At 37.3% G+C, this 23,319-nt stretch overlaps 1 protein-coding gene and 1 non-coding gene across 2 annotated transcripts; both read left to right on the top strand.

Annotated features, from left to right (window-relative positions):
- Positions 1-1,191: 1,191 nt before the first annotated feature.
- On the top strand, positions 1,192-20,549 carry IFI44L (interferon induced protein 44 like). Its single transcript, XM_060625299.3, has 9 exons — positions 1,192-1,324; positions 3,668-4,157; positions 4,686-4,734; positions 5,703-5,898; positions 9,584-9,736; positions 12,489-12,660; positions 17,313-17,413; positions 17,739-17,910; positions 18,639-20,549. The coding sequence occupies exons 2-9, from the start codon at positions 3,680-3,682 to the stop codon at positions 18,686-18,688; spliced, it is 1,371 nt and encodes a 456-aa protein (XP_060481282.1). The 5' UTR covers positions 1,192-1,324; positions 3,668-3,679; the 3' UTR covers positions 18,689-20,549.
- LOC132673949 (U6 spliceosomal RNA) lies at positions 10,845-10,951 on the top strand. The gene has a single exon (XR_009608282.1). It is a non-coding gene; the product is annotated as a U6 spliceosomal RNA (small nuclear RNA).
- Positions 20,550-23,319: the final 2,770 nt, after the last annotated feature.

Raw genomic sequence — 23,319 nt, 5'->3', positions numbered from 1 at the left:
GCTACTTGCGAAATAGCCGGTGTAAGGACACTTACACCCTTAGACCTCTGACCCCCTGAAAGCAGAAAATAAACCTCTCGTATGAAAAAATATCCTCCCTGTACTAAGAAGTAAAAAGACATCCTTATCACCAGAGATAAGGACTTTAAAGTCAAGAAAGCAGAAGAAATAGACCTTGGTATGTGTATGTGTGTTTACTAATCTATAGCTACCTGGCCCAAATTCCACTTAGAATTCCTTACTAATTAAAGTTCCCAAACATCTGTTTTCTTTAGCCCATCGAGTTCTCACAAATTGATTGTCTTTTTGTCTAAATTGTATAAAAACTGCCTGTTTTGTCATTTCTTTGAGTCTCAATTTTATTATTGGGCCTCCAGGCACACATAATAAAACTTTGTTTTTTCCTTCTGTCAATCTGTCTCCCTTCAGTTTAATTCCCAAACCAGCTGGAAAAACCTTGGAGGAAAAGAAGGAAGTTTCTTCCTGACTATAACTTCATGTCTCAGTCTGAACTTTGCTTTGCTAGCTTTTACTAGTGCCCTAAGGCTGGGTGAGGCCACTGTCACTCCGGTCCCCAGGGGATCTTGTTTTTACTCCTCTTGCAGCATTTGGAACACTAATATACCTGTCTGTGTACCTGACCATCTCCCTGATTGCACAGCATACGATTTGAGGGCACTATTTTTATCTTACTCAGCATTATCCTTCTCCAGGGTCTAAGCCCTTGTTGAATGACTGAATGTGTAAATGGGAAAAGAAGCTGTGCGCTGCCTTATAAATGAATTAGGGAAGAGCCAAATTTTCATCTGTGTGTTCCAGTGTAGAAAGATGGTTTTAAATACCAGCCAGTGCTGTCGCTCTGTTAGCTGAATTAACTTGCATACTTAAGTTTCATTTGCATGCTTTGAGAAATAAAGATACTAAGAGTGTTTACCGTGTTTGGAGAAGACACTAGGAAACGCGAGCAGTTGCACAGTGCCAAGCACATAGTAAAATGTGCAGAAATGTTGGCTATTGGTTTTATTGCAGTTTTTATTAATTATCATTTCCTGAGTGCCTACATGTGGGCTACAGAGGGGACCAAAGATCTTTCTGGTGGGTTTGGCAGAAATCTTAGTTTCTTTTTCCTTTTCTCTCTTTCTCTCTAACAAGGAAAAAGAAACCTAATGACGTTCTCATGCTGGCCACTGATTGCTGCTGAGTTTCACTTTCCTTTCTTTCAAACACAGATGCCACAGATCTCGGCAGAACCTTCTGTCTCCAAACTGTGGCTGCTGGATCCAGCTAAGACTACATTTAAGCTTCATCCAACTCTTAAAACCAGGTAAGTGATTTTTTTGCCATCTGATGCTTCCTAGCTGTGTGTACAGAAAATTGCCTGTTTTCCTTTCTTTGAAAATGAATTCAGAGTGAAATGGCTGCTAATGGCTGCTAATGATCATACTTTTCTCTTTCATTTGTTGTGTTTTTTAATGAAAATTTTAAATACAGGGAATGCTAGAGAGTAAGTTCTATCAGATTCTTAAGATGATTTATCTAATTAGAGTAGTTTTTTCCTCCTGAAAAAAAACAAAAGCATTACAGATAATGTTGAAGTTACCTGTGAATCTCTCCTATACTCCTTTCTCTTCCCTTCCTTGCCAGAGGGAAATATTATCCAGACTGCGGTATAATTATTGTTGTGCTTGTTTTTTGTGCTTTTGCCACGTATACCTCTGTATCTGAACATGATCTCTAGTATTGCTTTGTGTTAACAGTTTATATGAATGCTATCATACTAAGTGTATTGTTCTCAACTTGCTTAGTCTTTTGAGCTTTATTAAAGTTGATACAAATAGGCCTAGTTCAGTCACTTCAGTGCTCTTTAGTATTTCATTGTGTGAATATGCCAAAATTTGTATATCCAGGCTTCTAATTTATCCTAAACAAAGCTGCCATGAATATGCTTGCTCCTCAAAATGATATATGTCCATCAAAACAATGTGAATATTACTGAATCTCCATATTTGGGTCAACTTGGTATTGCTGGCCCCTTGTTGGATGTAAACTGCTATCTCATTATTGTTTAATTTACAGCTCTCTTTCTAGAACAGTTGAACATTTTTTTCATGTGTTTATAGTTGATTTGAGTTGCCTCATCTGTGAATGTCTTCATATACTTTGACTACTTTTCCATTAGAGACAGTTTTTCCATTAGATGTGAGGTACACACACACACACACACACGCACCGTGGAATATTACTCAGCTGTAAAAAGAGATGAGATAAGCCATTTGCAACAGCATGGATAGATCTAGAGGGTATTATGGTATGTGAAATAAGTCAGAGAGAAAAGTGCTATCTGATTTCCCTTATGTGTGGAATCTAGAAAAACAAAACAAATTAATAAAGAGTATGGGTTTATTTCTGTATTTTGCTTTTTCTCTTGGTTTTCTATCATGTTCTTTCATTTCCTGCTTTGTGTTTCTGATGAATGTGAGTCACTAAATCTAAAAACATTGTGGGGATAGTTTGAAGCTAGAAAAATGTTCTCTTCATCCAGACAAGATTTGTTTTTGCTCCTGCCTTACAACTAGAGGCACAGGCAATCTTCATGTATGTGAACCCACTCAGAGACTGAAATTACCAGGAGATGGAATTAAGTCTGTACATTTTTAGGCCACCCTTTTTTCTTCCCTGTAGCTCTTCAAAATCCTTGCCCACAGCTTGGGAGGAAGATTGCCAAGGCACCCTCTTTCTTGCACTATATTCCCCTAGCTCTGTGAGTCTAACAAAAGTTTTGCCTAACTTCTCAGCATCTCAGGCACCTCTTCTAAAGTTCACAGACGCTCCTCAGAGAAATGTGCTCCCAAATGCCAAGCTTCCCTCTCCGTCTTCACTTCTTTTCCAAATCTTAGCCAATGACATAGTCTTCACTCCTTTGTTATCTCTTCAATGCTTTCAAATATATATATTTACAGTTTAACCTGTGTTCTAGTTTTTGAAAGAATTGAAAGAATTGGCATGATGACTCATGGTCTATCCTGCCACTGTGGGACCTCCATGTCTATTAACTCCTCTCATATTTCAATTTCTTGCTCTGTGAACTGTTTTATGTATAAATTCCCCTTTCCTATCTTCTAATTCATGCGCTGGCAAACCATGACCTGTGTACCACCCACTTGTTTTTGTAAAAAAAAAAAAAACCTTATTGGAACATAATCATGTCCATTTGTTTACATATCATCTATGTTTTTGCATTACATTGGCAATGTTGAGTTAATTATGGCAGAGATTATATGTTCCACAAAGCCTAAAATATTTACACCTGTCATTAAGAAAAAGTTAGCTGACCCGTGTTCTAATTTATTAATTTTAATTTTACTTTATTCTTTATTTAGTTGCCCATTTGTCTACTGACTTAAAAAATTTAATGATATTTTAATGATATTTTTTATTTCTAAATTATCTGGGTTTTTTTTTTCATATCTACCTACTATTGTTCTATCTCTGGTTTTTTTGTGTGTGTGTGTTTTGTTTTGTTTTTTTACATTGTAATCCAACCAACGTGTTTTAATTGGGTCGGAGAAAAAAATAACGCACTGGAACTAGAAGAAGCAGAAATCTGTACTTTAAGCCACTGTGGTATACTAACTAGCCTCTCAACCTATTATTGTTTTTCTATCAGATACAGAAAATCATGGCAGTGACAACGAGATTGACATGGAATGAGGAGAAAAGTCTGCAAAAGCTGCTTGGAAACGTTTCCTTGAGACTTCTTTATAAGTCTAGTGTCCATGGACATACAAGTTTTAGTTTGCTTGATAGGTGCCAGCTTCAGGGATCTACTATAACAATTCTTTACTTTTATAATAAGATTATTGGGGTCTTTATACCTGGGCATTATCCTGCACCAGGTAAAGAGTTTACAGAGCCAATCCCCTCCTTCTGTTTTTCATTTCAAAGGAATAAAGCTACAGAAATGGCAATTGCAGTTCTAGAGGCAGAAGTGAAAATTGCTTCTGGGCAACTGACATTTTGTTCCTTTGATCAAGAGATGTTCTGTATAGATTCAAGCAAAACCAAACTTTCTATACATCCTTTGTTAAGCTCTGAATTAGGAGTACATATCTCCTCTGACCTCACTTATTTGGAAAATGAAGTCTTTCGAGTTGAAGGTATGTTAAATGAGATAATCCTACATTCTGGTTCTAGTCTTTCTTTGTATTTGTTGGTCATCACTGAGCTACAAGAACAAGGATAAATGAGAGGAACAGTCAGGTTTCATGCCATCAAATTACTGTTTCATAAACTTCAAAATGTAACCTGGGAAGCATAAAGGTTATGATGTATTACCCAGAAGGTGTAGACAGCTTTGAACAGAGTCAGTTGAGGAGTGAAAGTGGAGAGATGGAGATGGAAAGTGAGCGATAGCAGGGGTTTGTTTTGATATATGACCCCTTTTGGGTCAGCTCTAGGACCTCTGGGTATACTTATGTGAGAGTTTGCAGAGTGAGTTAATTATCCTCCCGAGAAGGGGGGTAATTTTCCTTTCTCTCTTCACTAGGGTTACCAACACTAACTCCTAACTGGACAGCTCGGCCCTGGTTTATATAAGCAGACTCGCTGCCCCACTGAAAAGGTTGACTTGGCATATTTAGCAAGACAAGTTAAAAACCTTATTATGCTATGTTTATTTCCTACAGGAATTAAGGATGATACAACCTATATGCTCAAGGTAACAAGAGCCTCAAAGTAAGTTAGGTTTTTGGACTATTACTCACTTTATTTAGAACACTTCTATAAATGACATTGGAAATTAAATAATAAAATAAAAAAATATAACTTGGGTGATAAAAATGAATTATAATATTATTTAAATAATATGTTTGAGGCAATTTACAACAACAGCAAAAATAGAATGACTACCAACTGTGAACCTTTAAAAATCTACCTGACAGCAATTTGACTTTCTTTTTCACTTGAGCTGGCTAGATACAAAGTTTTCCAGACAGAAATTTCTAGATGACTATTTCAGATAATTCCTTTGAAGCTTTTCCTTGGGAATAAAGTTTTGGGGGAATTTCAGTAAGTTTTAAAAGCAAACCTCCGGGGCACCTGGGTGGCTCAGTCAGTTAAGCGTCCGACTTCAGCTCAGGTCATGATCTCGCAGTTCATGAGTTCAAGCCCCGCGTCGGGCTCTGTGCTGACAGCTCAGAGCCTGGAGCCTGTTTCAGATTCTGTGTCTCCCTCTCTCTCTCTGACCCTCCCCCATTCATGCTCTGTCTCTCTCTGTCTCAAAAATAAATAAACGTTAAAAAAATTAAAAAAAAAATAAAAGCAAACCTCCTTTCCCCAATTTATAAATATCTGTGTTGTATATATTTTATTTCTCCTTAATATAATATTATTACTGAGATAACACACATCTTCAGTGTTGCTGATATTTCTCTGACTTGTGTTGTCAAGGCTAATAGTTTAACAGTGATTTGGTTGCTGGTTAATGTTTAGCTTTATTAAGATATAGATAAATGCATTTTCTTCAAGCACAAAATGTGTAACCATAGACCATTTCACATCAGATGAGAGATGGGCATTAATACCCAAATAATACATAAGTAATTACAACATACTTGTAAAAGGAAGGAAAGAAGGTCCAGGAGAATTGTGCTGTTGTTCCTCTGGGGGTGTGGCTGTTTTAAGTTCTGCATGTTATTTCACAGGCAGAGGAATCGGCTTCTAGCAGAGCTCAGAGCCTTCAAGCCCAAAGTAGACTTGATTTCAGAAATTTGTATTCTCTTGCTGGGTCCAGTTGGATCTGGAAAGTCTAGTTTTATCAATTCAGTGAAGTCTGTTTTCCAAGGCCGTCTGACTCGCCAAGCCATAGTGGGGTCTGATGACACCAGCATTACTGAACAGGTAAGTTACTCAAGGATTTCCTGAGGGTTTTGTTTTATTGATTACAATTATTAGATTTGTTCATTTCTTTGCCATTCTCTGGGAATGTTAACCTTCTCACCTACAAGCAATTAAATGCTAAATCAAATGTAAAACAGGAGTAAAAGCTGAATCTGAATTGCCTCCATTTGAGTTGTGTTTTACTGAGAGGCTTTTCATTTTTATGCACGCAAGAAGCACTTATATTTAGAATGCTTAAACTTGTAGAATACAACACTAAAATTTAAAAAAACTTTGTGTAAGTCTTTGTCTGTTATATTAGAAATGTGTTTTTACTTATGTCCCGTATGGTTTTACCTGGATTGAAATTCTTTTCTCTTTTTTTTTGTAATAAAAGAATGAAACCCTTTTCCATTTTACAAAACCATTTTATAAGAAATGATCATGAAAAGCAAGGCAACAATTCACTTTGGTGAGTCAACCTTCAAAGGGTAAATCTATCAGTGCTCCTGTGAACACAATCCTATTTGTAAACAAATAGGAGTACTAATACCATTTTTAAAACTGTTACTCCAAAGACCTACAAATTATTGTGGAAAAACTTTCTCCCATTCTGTGCTTCTCAATGTTATACAATCAAACAAAAAAATTAAGGGGAATGAATAGGACATTTCATAATCAAACTGTATTTTTCTGTGATTGCTACAACCTAATATTGTTATCTTCTGATTGGAAATGTGCTGTGCACCGTCAGTACAAAATTTTGCATCGGACAGACGTGGCTCATTTTAGTTTTGTGTCACATTTAATAACTGAAAGCATTTTCTATGATTTTCAAGAAACACATTTTATTTCTTGAAGTTGGCTAGATTCTATCTACTTGGCTGGCTTCATCTTGATGTATTAGTCTAGCCTCAAAAGCCAAAGCAAGATACGGCAACAGCAGTTCAATACATTAAGCATTGATGGAAATGTTTCTGTTAAATACTGTGTTGGCAGTAAAGACCTAAATACAAATAATTGGTCTTATTACTCAGGGATTTCAATGTAGATAATAAACAAATAAGTACTATTCACTGTGATAGGTGCTGTAGTACAGGTACTCACCAGGACAAGATTCATCTCCTTCCTTTTCACATTACTTTAAGAGAAGATGTAGATCCTGAAGTCCAAATGAAATGCAAATACTACTATATAAACTGAAGGAATACAGGACAGAATATTTATCAAGGAAACAGAATGTATTTTTTAAATGACTTATTTCTTATTTTGAGAGAGAGAGAGAAGAGAGGAAAGGAGAGAGAGAGAGAGAGAGAGAGAGAGAGAGAGAGATCTCAAGCAGGCTCTGTGCTGGCAGTACAGAGCCTGAGGCAGAGCTCAGTCTCACCAACCTTGAGATCATGACCCGAGCCCAAATTAAGAATCAGATGCTTAACTGACTGAGACACACGGGCGCCCCAAGGAAGCAGGAGTTTATTGCTCAGGGACCCTTCTCTTTGAAGAACTCAATTTGTGAAGGAAACAGATTAATGAAAACTATGAATGTGCCTACTGATACTAAAATTACACAATGCACTTTAAGTACGTGACTCTACTGCTTTGTGTAATTCCTTTCCGGTGGAGGCACCAGTAAAGTCCCATTTACTTAGATCAAAATATCCAGTGATATTGCTCCTAGGCATTGGACTTATGGACCAATGGGAGCTTTTGACTTCATTACAGATTCTTATAGGTCATAGAGGGGTTCTCTGCTTCCTGGTTGGGAATGGGAGAATTGTGATTCAAGTTGTTGTTTGGTATCTCAGAGTTAGCATTTTTCTTTGTGTTTCTGCCTAAATCTTCCATAGTTGTGCCTATTTGGAAGTATATTTGACCAATAAAGATTTTTCAGAGTTCCGAGAAATCCTCTTGGTATCAGATTGAGTGTGTTTATTAAGTAAAGACGATTTGTTAAAGCAGAGCTTCCCAAAGTGAGGTTTGTAGACCCCTGAGTGTCCCTGAGAGAATTTTATGGGGTCTGTGAGTTTAACATTATTTTCATAATAATACTAAGATGGTTTTGCTTTTTGTAGGGTATGGACATTTGAACTTATCATACAAATGTAGTTTTATTTGTTGCCTGGCACCTTTGCACAAATCAAGTAATGGCACCAAACACTGTTAGTAATCATTGTATTCCTTTCTACCACTCAGCTTGCAGGAAAAACAAACAAAATGCTTTCACTTAAGAATGTAACTGATGAATAAGTAACATGGATTTTATTTAAACTCAGCTTTTGAGAACACATTATTTTAATATTTTGTGTGATGAAATGGGAAGTACATATAAAGGGTTTCTAAGGCATACCAAAATGTGGTGGTTGCTGAGCAAAGACACTGGTGCAATTGAGTTGTGAGCTGAACTTTTCTCAGGTAACATCATTTTTAATTGAGAAGACAATTGGCAGGCTTGCTTATTCATACGTAGCTATTCAGTAGAAATTCATGGAAAATGCACTAACTGAGCATATCACTTCAAGAAAAACAACCAACCAACGATGTTTGTTGCCAATGGTAGCATTTGAGTTTTAAAGAAAATTAGAACTTTGAGCAGCTTGTATCTACCATTTTGAGCTTCATAACTTCCTAAGACTTAAAGACTTATCTGGTAAGATTAGCGGTGCTAGTAAAAAGTATGATGTTTTAATATTGTCCAGTGAAATGTGCCAATATTTGGAAGATCTAGGTAAGCCAGTGAACCAATATTTTCAAATAAACAAATGCATTGTGTTACTAAGCCATGCATGGATACAAAGTGTATTCAAAGTGTAGGATAGATCAATGAATTTAATGTAACTGAGTATGAAAATATCACAGATTCCACATTACAGCTAACCTTTGAGAAATGATCACTTGTTGAGCTTTGATGCATTATTAATGAGGAATATCCACAATTTTCTGAAAGCTGTTAAATTAAATACTCTCTCCTTTTCTTACTACATATATACACGTGAGACTAGGTTTTCTTCATATACTTCAACCAAAATGATCTATCACAAAAGACTGAATTCAGAGGCAGGTATGAGAATCCTGCTATCTTCTATTAATCCAGATACTAAAGAGCATTGTAAAAAGTAAATTGATCCTGCTGTTTTTAATATTTTTTTGGAAAGTAATTTTTTTTTTTTTTTTAATTTTTTTTTTTTCAACGTTTTTTATTTTTTTATTTTTGGGACAGAGAGAGACAGAGCATGAACGGGGGAGGGACAGAGAGAGAGGGAGACACAGAATCGGAAACAGGCTCCAGGCTCCGAGCCATCAGCCCAGAGCCCGACGCGGGGCTCGAACTCACGGACCGTGAGATCGTGACCTGGCTGAAGTCGGACGCTTAACCGACTGCGCCACCCAGGCGCCCCTGGAAAGTAATTTTTTTGTAAAAATGTTATTTGGGTTAACATGCAATAAATTCATAATTGTATTTTAAAATGATTTAAGAAATATTTAAAATTATTTCAGTTTCTAGTATGTTAAATGTCAGTAGAGATGATCTACATAAATAAAAATCTCTTTGAGATTCTCAGTAATTTTTAAGAGTATCAGGTGATCCTGAGACTAAAATGTTTGAGGACCAGTGTTAGGTATTAACCACCCTGTGTTCTTCCTATTGTCATGTCTTGAATGCTTGTTGAAGAACGAATTTTTACATTTGATATACTTTGTTTTATAGTATAGGATTTATTCCGTTAAAGATGGGAAAGATGACAAATATCTGCCATTTATGTTGTGTGACTCCATGGGGCTACATGAGGAAGAGGGAGTAGGATTGTGTGTGGATGATATACCCCACATCTTAAAAGGCTGTGTGCCAGACAGATATGAGGTAAGAATTCTCCAATCTCGAAAACCTTTCAAATCATTTCCATCAATGCTCTTTGTTAAATTTTTACCCTATAAGACAATTTCAACTGTTATAAGGTGTTTTCAACATCAACCAACACTACTCTACTTTTAAATGAATAAATGTTCATATAAGTAAAGTAGAAGAACTTATTTTCTATGGCATCAAGAAATATAGGCTGGGGTGCCTCATTGGTTCAGTTGGTAGAACTTAAGACTCTTGAACTCAGGGTCATGAGTTTGAGCCCCACACTGGGCACAAAGATTACTTAAAAAAATAAGGTAATCTCAAAAAAAAAGAAAGAAAGAAATACAGTCAAAAGCAGTATTTTACTTATACAAATTTCAGAAAACGTTCAGGAAAAGATTGTTCCTATATCACTTTTACAATAATGTAAAATAAGTAGAAAAGTAATAGTTTAACCTCATGCACTTTTTTGATCGCTTAGACAAAATATTGGAACATTTAACCACTTTTTGTTTAAGTGTGATATTGTTATACTATAAGTACTTACGTTTCACCACTTAAATGCCACCTAAATACCTACATCCAAAAGTTGGCTTTGCCACTAATTAGATGTGTACTCATAATGAAGTTACATATATGTCTCTGCAAGTCTTACTTTTTTATGTGTGAAATGTAGGGAATAATAAAGCCCATTTTGTAGAGTGCCTGCAAAGATAAATGAGAGAATGTACTTTAAATGCTCAAAAAGTCAACCATTATTATCACCTTTCTTTTAGGCATTAGGTGTGATACAATCAGCCTCAATTTCTAAACATGACTTCTGTTGCCGCTCAGTTGTGCTTGATTGGAAACCTTAACTATGGACTCATATATTAAAAAAAATTATTAAAAACCTATTTTGTTACAGATGCTATGCTAATTGAAACACATAGTTAACTAGGAACGTAATTCTCATCCTCACAATTTACGGAGACATAAGATACAAGGAGGTGGAACAGAGCAGAGAGATTGGAGAACTTCAGGTTCTCCATAAGGTGAGCCTACTAACACCTTCGTTTTTCACAACAGAGAGGCAATCTACTCAGTTTAGCATTGAAACATATAGTTAAAAAATAATGAACCTGTGCTCGCTTCGGCAGCACATATACTAAAATTAGAACGATACAGAGAAGATTAGCATGGCTCCTGCGCAAGGATGACACGCAAATTCGTGAAGTGTTCCATATTTTTTTGTTGTATGGAAACCAATTTGACAATAAATTTCATATATTGAAAAAAAATTACTAGAAAAGCACAGAGGGAAATAAAGTTACTTGATATTATTCGAAAAAAAAAATAATGAACCTAGCCCTGTACTGTAGTTTTAAATCTATTTTCTTAATCCTAGAAAGATTATCATTCTTGGTATGAAGATGTTAACTTAGAATTTGGGATTTTTCTTCTGTTTCTCTTTAGTTTCTTTTTCTTCTGTAAAATTAAAGAAATTATGTTATTTTATTTTTTTTAATTTATTTTTTTTAGTAATCTCTACACCCAAAATCGGGCTCGAACTCATGACCCTGAGATCAAGTTGTGTGCTCTTTTTTTTTTTTTTTAATGTTTATTTAGTTTTGAGAGAGAGAGAGAGAGACAGAGCTCGAGCTGGGGAGGGGCAGAGAGAGAGAGACGAAGACACAGAATCTGAAGCAGACTCCAGCTCTGAGCTGTCAGCACAGAGCCTGACATGAGGCTCGAACTTATGAGCTGTGAGATCATGACCTGAGCTGAAGTCAGATGCTGAACTGACTAAGCCACACAGGCACCCCTAATTTCAGTCTTCTGACTGAGCTGAACAAGCACTCCTATAGCATTTTATTTTATTTTATTTTATTTTGAATGTTTATTTTATTTCTGAGAGAGTGTGTGAGCAGGAGAGTGGCAGAGACAGGGAGACAGAGGATCTGAAGCGGGTTTGGTGTTGACAGCAGAGAGCCTGATGTGGGGGTCGAACTCACAAACTTGCAAGATCATGACCTGAACTGAAGTCTGAGGCTTACTGGACTGAGCCACCCAGGTGCCCCCTATGGCATTTTATTTTAAATGGCATTTCCCATCCCCCCTCCGTTTTTCTCCTCTATTCATTAGTCCATTTAAGTATGCAAAATGTTTAAAGTCTTAAATGATGTGTAACCAATGTCAATGGTCATTTTTTTTTTCTGGAGACTCGGATTTGAAATTAGCTTTTTAAAAATATATTTATTTATTTATTTTGAGAGAGAGCATGTGTGCGTGGGCACTCGTGCACATAGGAGTAGGGAAGGAGCAGAGGGAGAAGGAGAGAGAGAGAATCCCAAGCAGGCTCCATCCTGTCAGTGTGGAGCCCAACTGTGGGGCTCCACCTAAAAGACCATGAGATTATGACCTGAGATGAAATCAAGAGTGGAACACTCACCTAGCTGAGTGACCCAGGAGCCTCTGAAGTTAACTTTTTAAACAAACATTGTTTCCATTTTTCTGAAATAGTTCCATTATGGATAATGTAAAGTATGGATACTTATAATTTTTGCCAAAACAATGAAGTGGTTTTTCTATACGAAAGATATAATAACATTACACTCCTAGTGGAGAGGAAGTATGGAAGGGGGATTACTAATTAACCTGGGGAAAAAGTGGCTAGGGGGAGGAAAGTTTTGGGTTGGAGGTTAGTGGTAGTTGCATTTCAAGCATGGATGTGTTTTAACGAAGTCAGCAAAGACTCTCTAAATGTTACCTTATGTTTCTATAACAGTTTAGCCCCCATAAATCAATTACGCCAGACCATCCTATGTTCATCGCCTCTCCGTCACTGAAGGACAAGATTCACTGTGTGGCCTATGTCTTAGATATCAACTCTATCAGTTCTATCACCTCTAAGGAGGTGGCAAAGTTCAAAGAAGTTCAAAAAGAGGTCTTAAGCTGTGGTGAGTCTCATTGTCCTTATTAAAAGAAACTTGTATTTTGAGGGGCACTTGGGTGGCTCAGTTGGGTAAGTGTTTGACTTCCGCTCAGGTCATGATCTTGCAGTTTGTATGTTTGAGCCCCAAGTCAGGCTCTGTGCTGACAGCTCAGAGCCTGGAGTTTGCTTTAAATTCTGTCTCCCTCTGCCCCTTCCCCACTCGTGCTCTGTCTCTCTCTATCTCTCAAAAATAAATTAAAACATTAAAAAAAATTAAAACACCTTTTATTTTGAAATAATTATAGATTCACAGGAAATTGCAACGAGCATACAGAGAGGTCCTATGGACCCTTTACCGAATTTCCTGAGTCCTAGATTGGTTACTGGCAACAGTAGACAGAGATCATTTACATATTTTTTTGTCACGTGTGATTTTCCAGTGGCTTGATAGTCAAGTCACCTCCTCATATTACTTGACCTGACCAGGAAGATCAAAACCAGAAAATTGCCACTGTTATGTGTGTGTGTGTGTGTGTGTGTGTGTGTAGCCCTGTGTTGTTTTATCACATTTGTAGATTTAAACGTAGTTAAGTGAGTCACCCTCATTTATGGTCTGGGTGCTTTTCAGTCTGTTGCTTTCTCATTGGATGTCAGGGCGACTGGGTTTGTGTGGGGCCCTTTAAGATTGGGATCTGTGTTGTTTATAATTCTGTGATTCCCCTGGTCTTAATCCCCATTGTTTTTCAAGACCAGACATTTTGTCTTTCTGGTGTCAGCCCCCAGCATTGGGGTGCCTGATGTGGGGCACAGTCCCTTCATTCCCTTGAGAAAGAGTTTGTATTTTTTTGCATCCCACCTGATTGTGAGGTCACTGCATCTGGAGTGGGATCCTGGGCAGTGTCTCTGCCTCTCATACCCTTCTGGATGCACTACTTTTGTGTTTTTTTGTTGTGGACATGCTAGTCATCTAGTTCTTAGGTCCTTTTCAGAGGACAGTGATTCCATACGTAGCTGTAAATTTGTTGTGTCCATAGGCAGAAATGAGGTCAGGGTCTTCCTATGTTGCCATCTTTAACTCATCCTCCATGGGAATTTTAGAATTACCTTGTCTATTTCTACAAAAAATCTTGCTTGTAATTACATTACATTAACCACATGTATAATTACATTAACCACATGTATAACAGTAACCACATGTATAAATTTTGGGGAGAATTGACATCTTTACTCTGCTGAGTCTTCCAATCCATGAACATAATATGTCTCTCCATTTATTGAGATCTTTGATTTCTTTCACAAGTTCTCCACAGTTTTGTTTTTTTTTTAATTTTTTTTAACGTTTATTTATTTTTGAGACAGAGAGAGATAGAGCATGAATGGGGGAGGGGCAGGGAGAGAGGGAGACACAGAATCGGAAGCAGGCTCCAGGCTCTGAGCCATCAGCCCAGAGCCCGACGCGGGGCTCGTACTCACGGACCGCGAGATCGTGACCTGGGCTGAAGTCGGACGCTCAACCGACTGAGCCACCCAGGCGCCCCAGTTCTCCACAGTTTTTAACATTCAAGTCCTGCACATGGTTTATTAAATTTATACCTACATATTTAATTTTTTAAAAATGATATCATATTTGAATTTTGGCTTCCAGATGCTTATTCCTGGTACATCAATTTACAATAGAATTTTGTATGTCAATCTTGTTTCTTGTGACCTTGCTGAACTCACCTATTAGTTCTACGCAAGTTTTTTTTTTATTCCTTGGGATTTTCATACCATCTTAAATAGGGATAATTTTGTTTTTAATCTGTATGCCTTTTATTTCCATTTCTTGTCATATTTTTCTGGCTAGAAGTTCCAGTACTGTGTTGAATAACAGTGGTGAGAGCACATACCCTTGTGGTGTTTTGATCTTATGGGGAAAGTATTCAGTGTTTCACCATTATGATGTTAGCCATATATATATATATATATATATATATATATATATATATATATTTTTTTTTTTTTTTTTTTTTTTTTTACAGCTGTGCTTTGTCAATTTGAGGAGGTTCTTTATTCCCAGTTTTCTGAGTTTTTTTTCCTTCTTGTCCTGAATGGATGTTGAATTTTATCGAATAATTTTTCTCCATAGATTGATATAATCATGAAAAAATTTTCCTCTTTATCTTCTTAATATGATGGGTTACATTGATTTTTGAATCTTGAGCCAGTCTTGTCTCCTTAGAATAAATCCCATGTATTATGAAACATATTTTTTTCATATATTGCCAAATCCTATTTGATAATATTTTATTAAAAATTAATGAACGATATTGATTCGTATTTTTTTTTCCTGATGCTTTGTCAGGTTTTGGTGTCAGGGTAACACTGGCTTCATAAAATGAGTTGGGAAGTGCTCCTCTTCCATTTTCTTGAAAGGATTGTGAAGAATTGGTGTTAATTTCTCTTTAAATGTTTGGTAGAGTTTTCCATTGAAATCATCTGAGTCTGGAGATTTCTTTTTCAGGGGTTTTTAAAAAACCAAAAATTTAATTTTAAAATAGTTATCAAGCTATTAATCTATGTCATATTAGGTGAGTTGGGATAGTTTGTAGACTTTAGTTCATTTCATTCCATCTAAGTTGTCAAATTTATGTGGATAGAATTGTTCATAGCATTTCCTTATTATTCATTTTATATCTGTAGGGTCTGTAGGGATATCTCTGTGACCTTCCTGATATTGGTGATTTATGTCTTTTCTTTTGTTTTTCTTTGTCACTATTTCTAAAGGTTTGTCAATTTTATTGTTCTTTTCAAGGAACCATGTTTTTGTTTATGTTTTAAATTGTTTTTCTGTTTTTAGTTTGTTCTTTGATTTCTGCTCCTTAGGGTTTCTTTCATCTTCTTGATTTGGATATAATTAGCTTTCTTTTTTCTGGTTTTTAGAGGGGAGGAACCCCTTCCCTTCCTTTCCCTTCCCTTCCCTTCCCTTCCCTTCCCTTCCCTTCCCTCCCCTCCCCTTCCCTCCCCTCCCCTTCCCTCCCCTCCCCTCCCCTCCCCTCTCTTCCCCTTCCCTTCCCTTCCTTCCCTTCCCTCTTTTAACCTTTTGTTCCTTTCTTTCCCTTTCTTTTCACCAGTTCCAATTAGCATTCCTTAGTTGTGCACTTCTCCAGCAGCCAATATAGGCTATTTGAAGTAAAAAGAAAGCCTAGAGAACTCACCACCATATTTTTCGTTGGATCCTGTGGTCCTTAGCCAATTTCTGTTATTTTGTTATTCTCTCCACATTTCAATTTTTGTGTTTGATTTATAAATAATGTCTAGTGTTTCTAGTTGTATTTAGAAGGAAGAATAGGGAAAAGTATATTGGCTCCATTTGGTCCAGAAGTGGGAGTCCTTTCACTGAATTTCAGGAAAAAAAAAAGACCCAAATAAACACAACCAGAAATGAGATATTACAACTGATACCACAGTAACACAAATTATCATAAGAGACTACGATGAACAATTATACACAAACAAAATTAGAAGAAATGGATAAATTCCTAGAAGCATACAACCTTCTGTTGTATCCTTCATGAGTCATGAAGAAATAGCAAATCTTGACAGACCAAATATGAGGAAGGATATTGAATCAGTAATCAAAAAACTCCCAACAGACAAAAGTCTAGAAACAGGTGGCATCACTGGTGGATTCTACTGAACATTCAAATAAAAATTAACAGCAATCCTTCTCAAACTATTCCAAAAAGTAGAGGAGGAGGGAACTCTTTCAAACTCATTTTAGAAGATCAGCATTACCCTGATATCAAAACCAGGCAAGAACACCACAAGAAAATAATATTACAGGCTAATATTCCTAATAAGCAGAAACATAAAAATCTTCAACAAAATATTAGCAAACTGAATTCAATGATAGATTAAAAGAATCATATACAATAAACAAGTGGGATTAATTCCAGAGATGTAAGGATGATTCAACATTCACATATCAATCAATGTGATACACTACATTAACAAAATGATGGATAAAATCATATCAATAGATGCAGAAAAATCATTTGACAAGCTCAACATCCACTTATGATAAAAACTCTCAACAAAGCGGGTAGAGAGGGAATATCTATATCATATATATGACTCATATATATGATTCATGTAAGGGGAAGATACTAAAAGCTCTTGTAAAGAACCTCAGGGATATTCTTGAATGGCATTTGGAAATCTTAGTTTTATAATATTTTTTCCTGGGGAAGCAGGTGTTAGTAAAGAGGCTTTTGATTCGGTTAGCTGCCTATTGGGAGAGGGCAAGAAGTCCTTAGTAGAACCGTGAAATCAGTGTGCTTTGTTTTTACAAATACTCTCACACAATCTTCACTTTCTGGGGTCTTTTTTGCTCTTCAATATCCAGCAACCACCCTGCCTCCCACCCCACCTTATCACTTTAAAACACACTATTTGGAATGGTAGATGATTGCAACATGGTGTGAATTCAGTTGCATTTAGAAATTATATCTCACGTTGGAAGAAAAGATCATTTCTCCTATTAGAAGAACTTCAGGTTCCATATTGACATTTACTGGGGATATTTCATTCTCTAAATCTTCACCCCACAGAGAGTTGCTTTCACACATACTGAATTGCCTTGTTGACACATTACTGTTTATGATACAAAATCACTGATTTATCTCTTTGATATAGGTACAGCACTTGTGGTCTTGCTTACTAAAATTGATAAGTGCAGTGAAATTCTTCAAGACAACTTTTTAAACATGAATAATTCTATGACGTCCCAAAGCCAGGTAAAGAATATATTTCTAACCAGGAATTATTGTAATAGTGTTATATTGTGTGTGTGTGTGGGGGGGGGGGGATGTATGGGTGTTTGTGTGTGTGTGTGTGTGTGTGTATGTGTTCACACTACAAATGTGAACAGGCAAATGAAGAAGTGGATCAATTGCCTGATTAATTCAAGTTTATGTCCTACTTTAAAATAATAATTATCTGCATTATAATTATATTCAGAAGATAATTTATCAAGCTATTGCTTTTTCAGTTTCTTTCTTGAATTATATTTGAATTTAGTCCTTTTTCAGATATGAGTTATGCTTATTAATTTTTCCACAGATAATAGAAGTCAGCAAAATGCTAGATATTCCTATTTATAATATCTTTATGGTTGAAAATTATTCATCAGAGTTGGAGCTAGACCCTTTAAAGGACACTCTGATCCTGTTTGTCCTGAGGCAGATGTTACGGATAGTGGATGACATTTTAGAGGATTTGCCTCTTGAAACAGGTAATCTGGCCCCTTTTCCACTCTTGTCATAAAGCATTGGTATTTTTTGAAAATCCCTGAGTTCTACCTTACTGGGCAGCTGGTGCCCACTTGCTTGCTCTAGACCTGACAACCATGTTAGGATATGTGCTTTGTTTCTATTCTTTTCCTTTTGTTTTCAGGTAAAATTGTCACAGCTCTACATGTGACATCAGTTGCTTTGATTCTGATACTTGGCCCAAACCTGGATTGGCATGCCCTGGTTAGAGTCAGTCTCTGCTGACAGCCTCTTTATGACTTCTGCTTTCACTCATGTTTCACCTTCGGTCCCTGACAGCATCTAACTGACAGTTTCTTCTAGGTCCTCAAGCTGAAAGGACAATCCTGAGCACTGGTGGGCCAAGATATGCCCCACTGCAAACCACCCTCTGGATTCCTGCACTATTTATGATTTTAATTTCTGTGACACCTTTTAAACCTCCCCAGCAAAATTAACTGTCTCCTTATGTATTTGTCTATAGCTCTGTATTTAAAGCTCTATGTGAGTACTAATACATTGAATAATAGTTTAAACATGATTACATGGATGTCTAGTTCCCTAAATAGATTGTGAGTTCTTCAAGAAGCAGGGTTTGGATTTTACGCACATTTGTATGACAGAGTTTAGCACAGTGCCTGACAAGGAGTAAGCGCATCCCTCCCAACTTCCCCAGAGTGATAACATGTACTTAAATTTTTCCTCCTTACAGGGAGGAAGGCTGGAAGAAAATCAAATGCCAGAGACAAGAAATGGACATAAAGGAGGGAGAATGTTTCATTTATCTCTGGATGAAGATATGAATTTAAGGGAATTAAAAAAAGCAAATATTTCTTAAGGACTTACGTGCTATTTCTGTGAAAAACAAACAAACAAACAAAAACAAAGCTTCTTCCTTTAATGAACTCATGCCTGATTTTCATTAATTGAATTCCAAACCATCCTAGCCATGTCTCCCAAGTAGAGTGATCAAATGAGGCTACTTACTAGTGAAAGGCAATAAGAAGGTTGTCTTTAAAAAAAAAATTTATGTTTATTTATTTTTGAGAGACAGAAAGAGAAAGAGCATGAGTGGGGGAGAGGTAGAGAGTGAGGGAGACACAGAATCCCAAACAGGCTCCATGCTCTGAGCTGTCAGCACAGAGCCCGACTCAGGGCTCAAACCCACCAACCATGAGATCATGACCTGAGCTAAAGTCCAGCACTAATGGACTGAGCCACCCAGGCACCTCAAGAAGGTTGTCTTTTACAGGTATTCCCAAATGATTCTAAATTCCTCTGGGTAGCTGTGAAGTTAGGACTAGCAATAAATAAAGAAAGAATTTCTGAAGACAGGTTTTAGGTTTTTTCTTCCATAAAACCCTAACTCTCTTCTCCAAATTTCTTAGTATTTTTCAGATGAATATGCTTTGATTCAATAGTTACCTATATTAAAATAGTCGAATATACTTTTAGTCAGAATTATTGTCTTCTTTGGGAAGTCCTGGGTATTATCATGGCAAGAATTCCTTAGGGATAGTTGTGGAAAAACAACTATTTCCTGAAGCAAAGCTACAGGTGAAATGGTGCCCAAATGAATGTTTGATAGCGTGATTCAGAGCAAGAGATAGATGGTATCTTTAAAAGAGACAGAGGAGTAGGATGGTGACAGATATTGAGGAGTAGAGCCAGAAGTAGATGTTGGGAACAAAGAGTTCCAGCCGGGATGGTTACGTCATGGACGTAGGCAGCAACGGGTCCAAAGGGTAGTATGTGTTCGTTTCCATGTAGTCCACGATACAAACAAGCCACAGCTGTAATTGGGTAGAAGACTGAAGGTGATTGAAGACCCACCATTGTCCTTTACTGACTATAGGGCCATAACTCATCAATCTTCATGTGGAGTCAGCAAAAATCTGGTCAGAGGAAGGTTTTGCTACATGCAGAAGTATATTCAAGATGGAACTTCCTTACTCTGTTTGAAGGGTAGTGTGGAATACCTCATGAAGGAGATGGGGACCCTGAAAGGAGGAAGAGTAATGGAGAGATCAAGAGAGATAAACCATCAGAGACTTAACAGTGCAGTAGTTTATACTGGAAAGTTGCTAGGAGAGTACATCTTAAATGTTCTCACCACATGTGCAAAAAAGGTACTTATTTGAGGCAATGGATGTTTTAACTAACCTTATTGTGGTAACCAGTTGCAATATATACATGTTATCAAATCATTACACTGAACACCTTAAACTTACACAATGTTATATATTAATTATATATTTTTTCCCCTGGGGATTTTAATTTATTTATTTAGTATTAAAATCCACTGATTCTTGACTAACACATGAAGTCTGAAACAATCAACTTTCCTGAGTCTTATTTCTTTATATTTTTTATTTTTTCAATTTTAATTTTGGTTACTTTTTTTGTAGTTTCAAACTTTTATTGAATTCCAGTTAGTTAACATATAGTGTACTATTAATTTCAGGAGTAGAGTTTAGTGATGCATCACTTCCATACATCACCCAGTGCTCATCACAAGTGCCCTCCTTAATCCCCATCACCCAGTTAATGCATCGCCCCATCCACCTCCTCTCTAGCAACACTGTTTGTTATCTATATGTAAGAGTATATTTATACAATTATATCATAATAAAACTGGAAAGTAAGTAAAAGTGGCTGTTTCTCAAAGGAAACAACCAACAAAACTAAAAGGCAACCAATGGAATGGGAAAAGATATTTGCAAATGACACATCGGACAAAGGGCTAGTATCCAAAATCTATAAAGAGCTCATCAAACTCCACACCCGAAAAACAAATAACCCAGTGAAGAAATGGGCAGAAAACATGAATAGACACTTCTCTAAAGAAGACATCCGGATGGCCAACAGGCACATGAAAAGATGTTCAACGTCGCTCCTTATCAGGGAAATACAAATCAAAACCACACTCAGATACCACCTCACGCCAGTCAGAGTGGCCAAAATGAAGAAATCAGGAGACTATAGATGCTGGAGAGGATGTGGAGAAACAGGAACCCTCTTGCACTGTTGGTGGGAATGCAAATTGGTGCAGCCGCTCTGGAAAGCAGTGTGGAGGTTCCTCAGAAAATTAAAAATAGACCTACCCTATGACCCAGCAATAGCACTGCTAGGAATTTATCCAAGGGATACAGGAGTACTGATGCATAGGGGCACCTGTACCCCAATGTTTATAGCGGCACTCTCAACAATAGCCAAATTATGGAAAGAGCCTAAATGTCCATCAACTGATGAATGGATAAAGAAATTGTGGTTTATATACACAATGGAATACTACGTGGCAATGAGAAAAAATGAAATATGGCCTTTTGTAGCAACATGGATGGAACTGGAGAGTGTGATGCTAAGTGAAATAAGCCATACAGAGAAAGACAGATACCATATGGTTTCACTCTTATGTGGATCCTGAGAAACATAACAGAAACCCATGGGGGAGGGGAAGGAAAAAAAAAAAAAAAAAAAAAGAGGTTAGAGTGGGAGAGAGCCAAAGCATTAGAGACTGTTAAAAACTGAGAACAAACTGAGGGTTGATGGGGGGTGGGAGGGAGGGCAGGGTGGGTGATGGGTATTGAGGAGGGCACCTTTTGGGATGAGCACTGGGTGTTGTATGGAAACCAATTTGACAGTAAATTTCATATATTAAAAAATAAAAAAAAAAAAATAAAAAAAAAAAAAGAAAATGAATCCTTAGCTTTAAAAAATGTACAAGATTTTTGAGTTGGAAGAACGAAGACTACTCTTGATAGGAGACAGCCCCATGACCCACAGCACAGAAGTCATGACAGTAAAAAGACTAGATCTCCTAGAGAATCCTGGGGCACATGACTAGGGAAGCAAGCCTAGTGGCCAGTTAATGAGGGGCTGGGGATATCCATTAGGGTACCATTATACATATTCCCTTCAAATTTTTTATTGCATTATTACAGTCACTCAAAAATATTCATGTATTTTGCTATAGAAGGTCTGCATGGTTGCTATGCCATTTCTCCTCCTCATGCCCTTGTCACGGTCTATTGGAATTCCCTGAGCACTCCATTGATCCATGGGGGGGGGGGGGGGGGGGAGGGGCCTGAAGGCAGGGGTGGAGTGGGAAGAGCTTACCTGGAGCTGTGTGTAGTCTTTGTCAGAGGAACCTGATACTGCTCTTCCCTCTGAGGTTTTATGCCAGAGTTTACCCCCTAACAGATACTTAGACAAAATTCACCCACACTCCCACCCCTAATACTATTTCCATATTCCTTCCTACTCTTTGTCCAAATGCATATCTATTTACATGGCTATCTTTCCAGCTAGACTCTGACTTCCTTTAAAGAAGGGATTGTCTTAATAATTTTTATATCTCTAGGGCCTGTCACAAAATAGGTGCTCAATACATGTTTAATAAATGAATGAGGGGCGCCTGGGTGGCTCAGTCGGTTAAGCGTCCGACTTCGGCTCAGGTCATGATCTCGAGGTCCTTGAGTTCAATCCCCGTGTCCGGCTCTGTGCTGACCGCTCAGAGCCTGGAGCCTGTTTCGGATTCTGTGTCTCCCTCTCTCTCTGCCCCTCCCCCATTCATGCTCTGTCTCTCTCTGTCTCAAAAATGAATAAACGTTAAAAAAAATTAAAAAAAAAAAAAAAAGTGGCTGTTTCTGACAGAAGTTTGTAGCATTATACAAATTCACCCAGCATCCACCTTAATAAAATACCAAGAGTCGTTATGGTAGGTGATGTGTAAGCCTGTGTCTCTTTTAGAAAGCTAATTTTATTTTATTTTTATTTAAAAAAATTTTTTTTTAATGTTTATTTATTTTTGAGACAGAGAGAGACAGAGCATGAGCAGGGGAGGGGCAGAGAGAAAGGGAGATACAGAATCTGAAACAGGCTCCAGGCTCCGAGCCGTCAGCACAGAGCCCGACGCGGGGCTCGAACTCACGAACTGTGAGATCATGACCTGAGCCAAAGTCGGATGCTTAACCGACTGAGCCACCCAGGCGCCCCTAGAAAGCTAATTTTAAAGATTATCATGTTGCTTCTTCATAAAAAAAGCAGGCCCAGGGGCTCCTGGGTGGCTCAGTCAACTAAGCATCTGACTTCAGCTTAGGTCATGATCTCACCATTCGTGAGTTCAAGCCCCATGTCGGGCTCTGTGATGACACCTCAGAGCCTGGCACCTGCTTCAGATTCTGTGTTCCTATCTTTCTGCCCCTTCCCTGCTCATGCTCTGTCTCTCTTTCTCTAAAAAATAAATAAACATTAAAAAAAATTTTTAAAGGCCGTCCATATATAATATGGTGAAATTGAGAGACTCAAGTAAGCCCCAGATGCTTCAGAGACCAGCTGAAGAGTAATCATCTTGAAGTGACAGAACTCATTTTAATGCTAAAGTCACTACT

The sequence above is a fragment of the Panthera onca genome, chromosome C1 (assembly GCF_046562875.1).
Source record: "Panthera onca isolate mPanOnc1 chromosome C1, mPanOnc1 haplotype 2, whole genome shotgun sequence".
Classification (NCBI taxonomy): Eukaryota; Metazoa; Chordata; class Mammalia; order Carnivora; family Felidae; genus Panthera; species Panthera onca.
The sequence above is the reverse complement of the archived record's forward strand: the minus strand, read 5'-3'. Positions and strand labels throughout refer to the sequence as shown.

Coding starts and splice junctions, on each gene's coding strand:
- IFI44L (XM_060625299.3), top strand. CDS start 3,680: ATGGCAGTGACAACGAGATTGACATGGAATGAGGAGAAAAGTCTGCAA. Junction 17,414..17,738: donor CTATGACGTCCCAAAGCCAG/GTAAAGAATATA, acceptor ATTTTTCCACAG/ATAATAGAAGTCAGCAAAAT. Junction 17,911..18,638: donor GGATTTGCCTCTTGAAACAG/GTAATCTGGCCC, acceptor TCCTCCTTACAG/GGAGGAAGGCTGGAAGAAAA.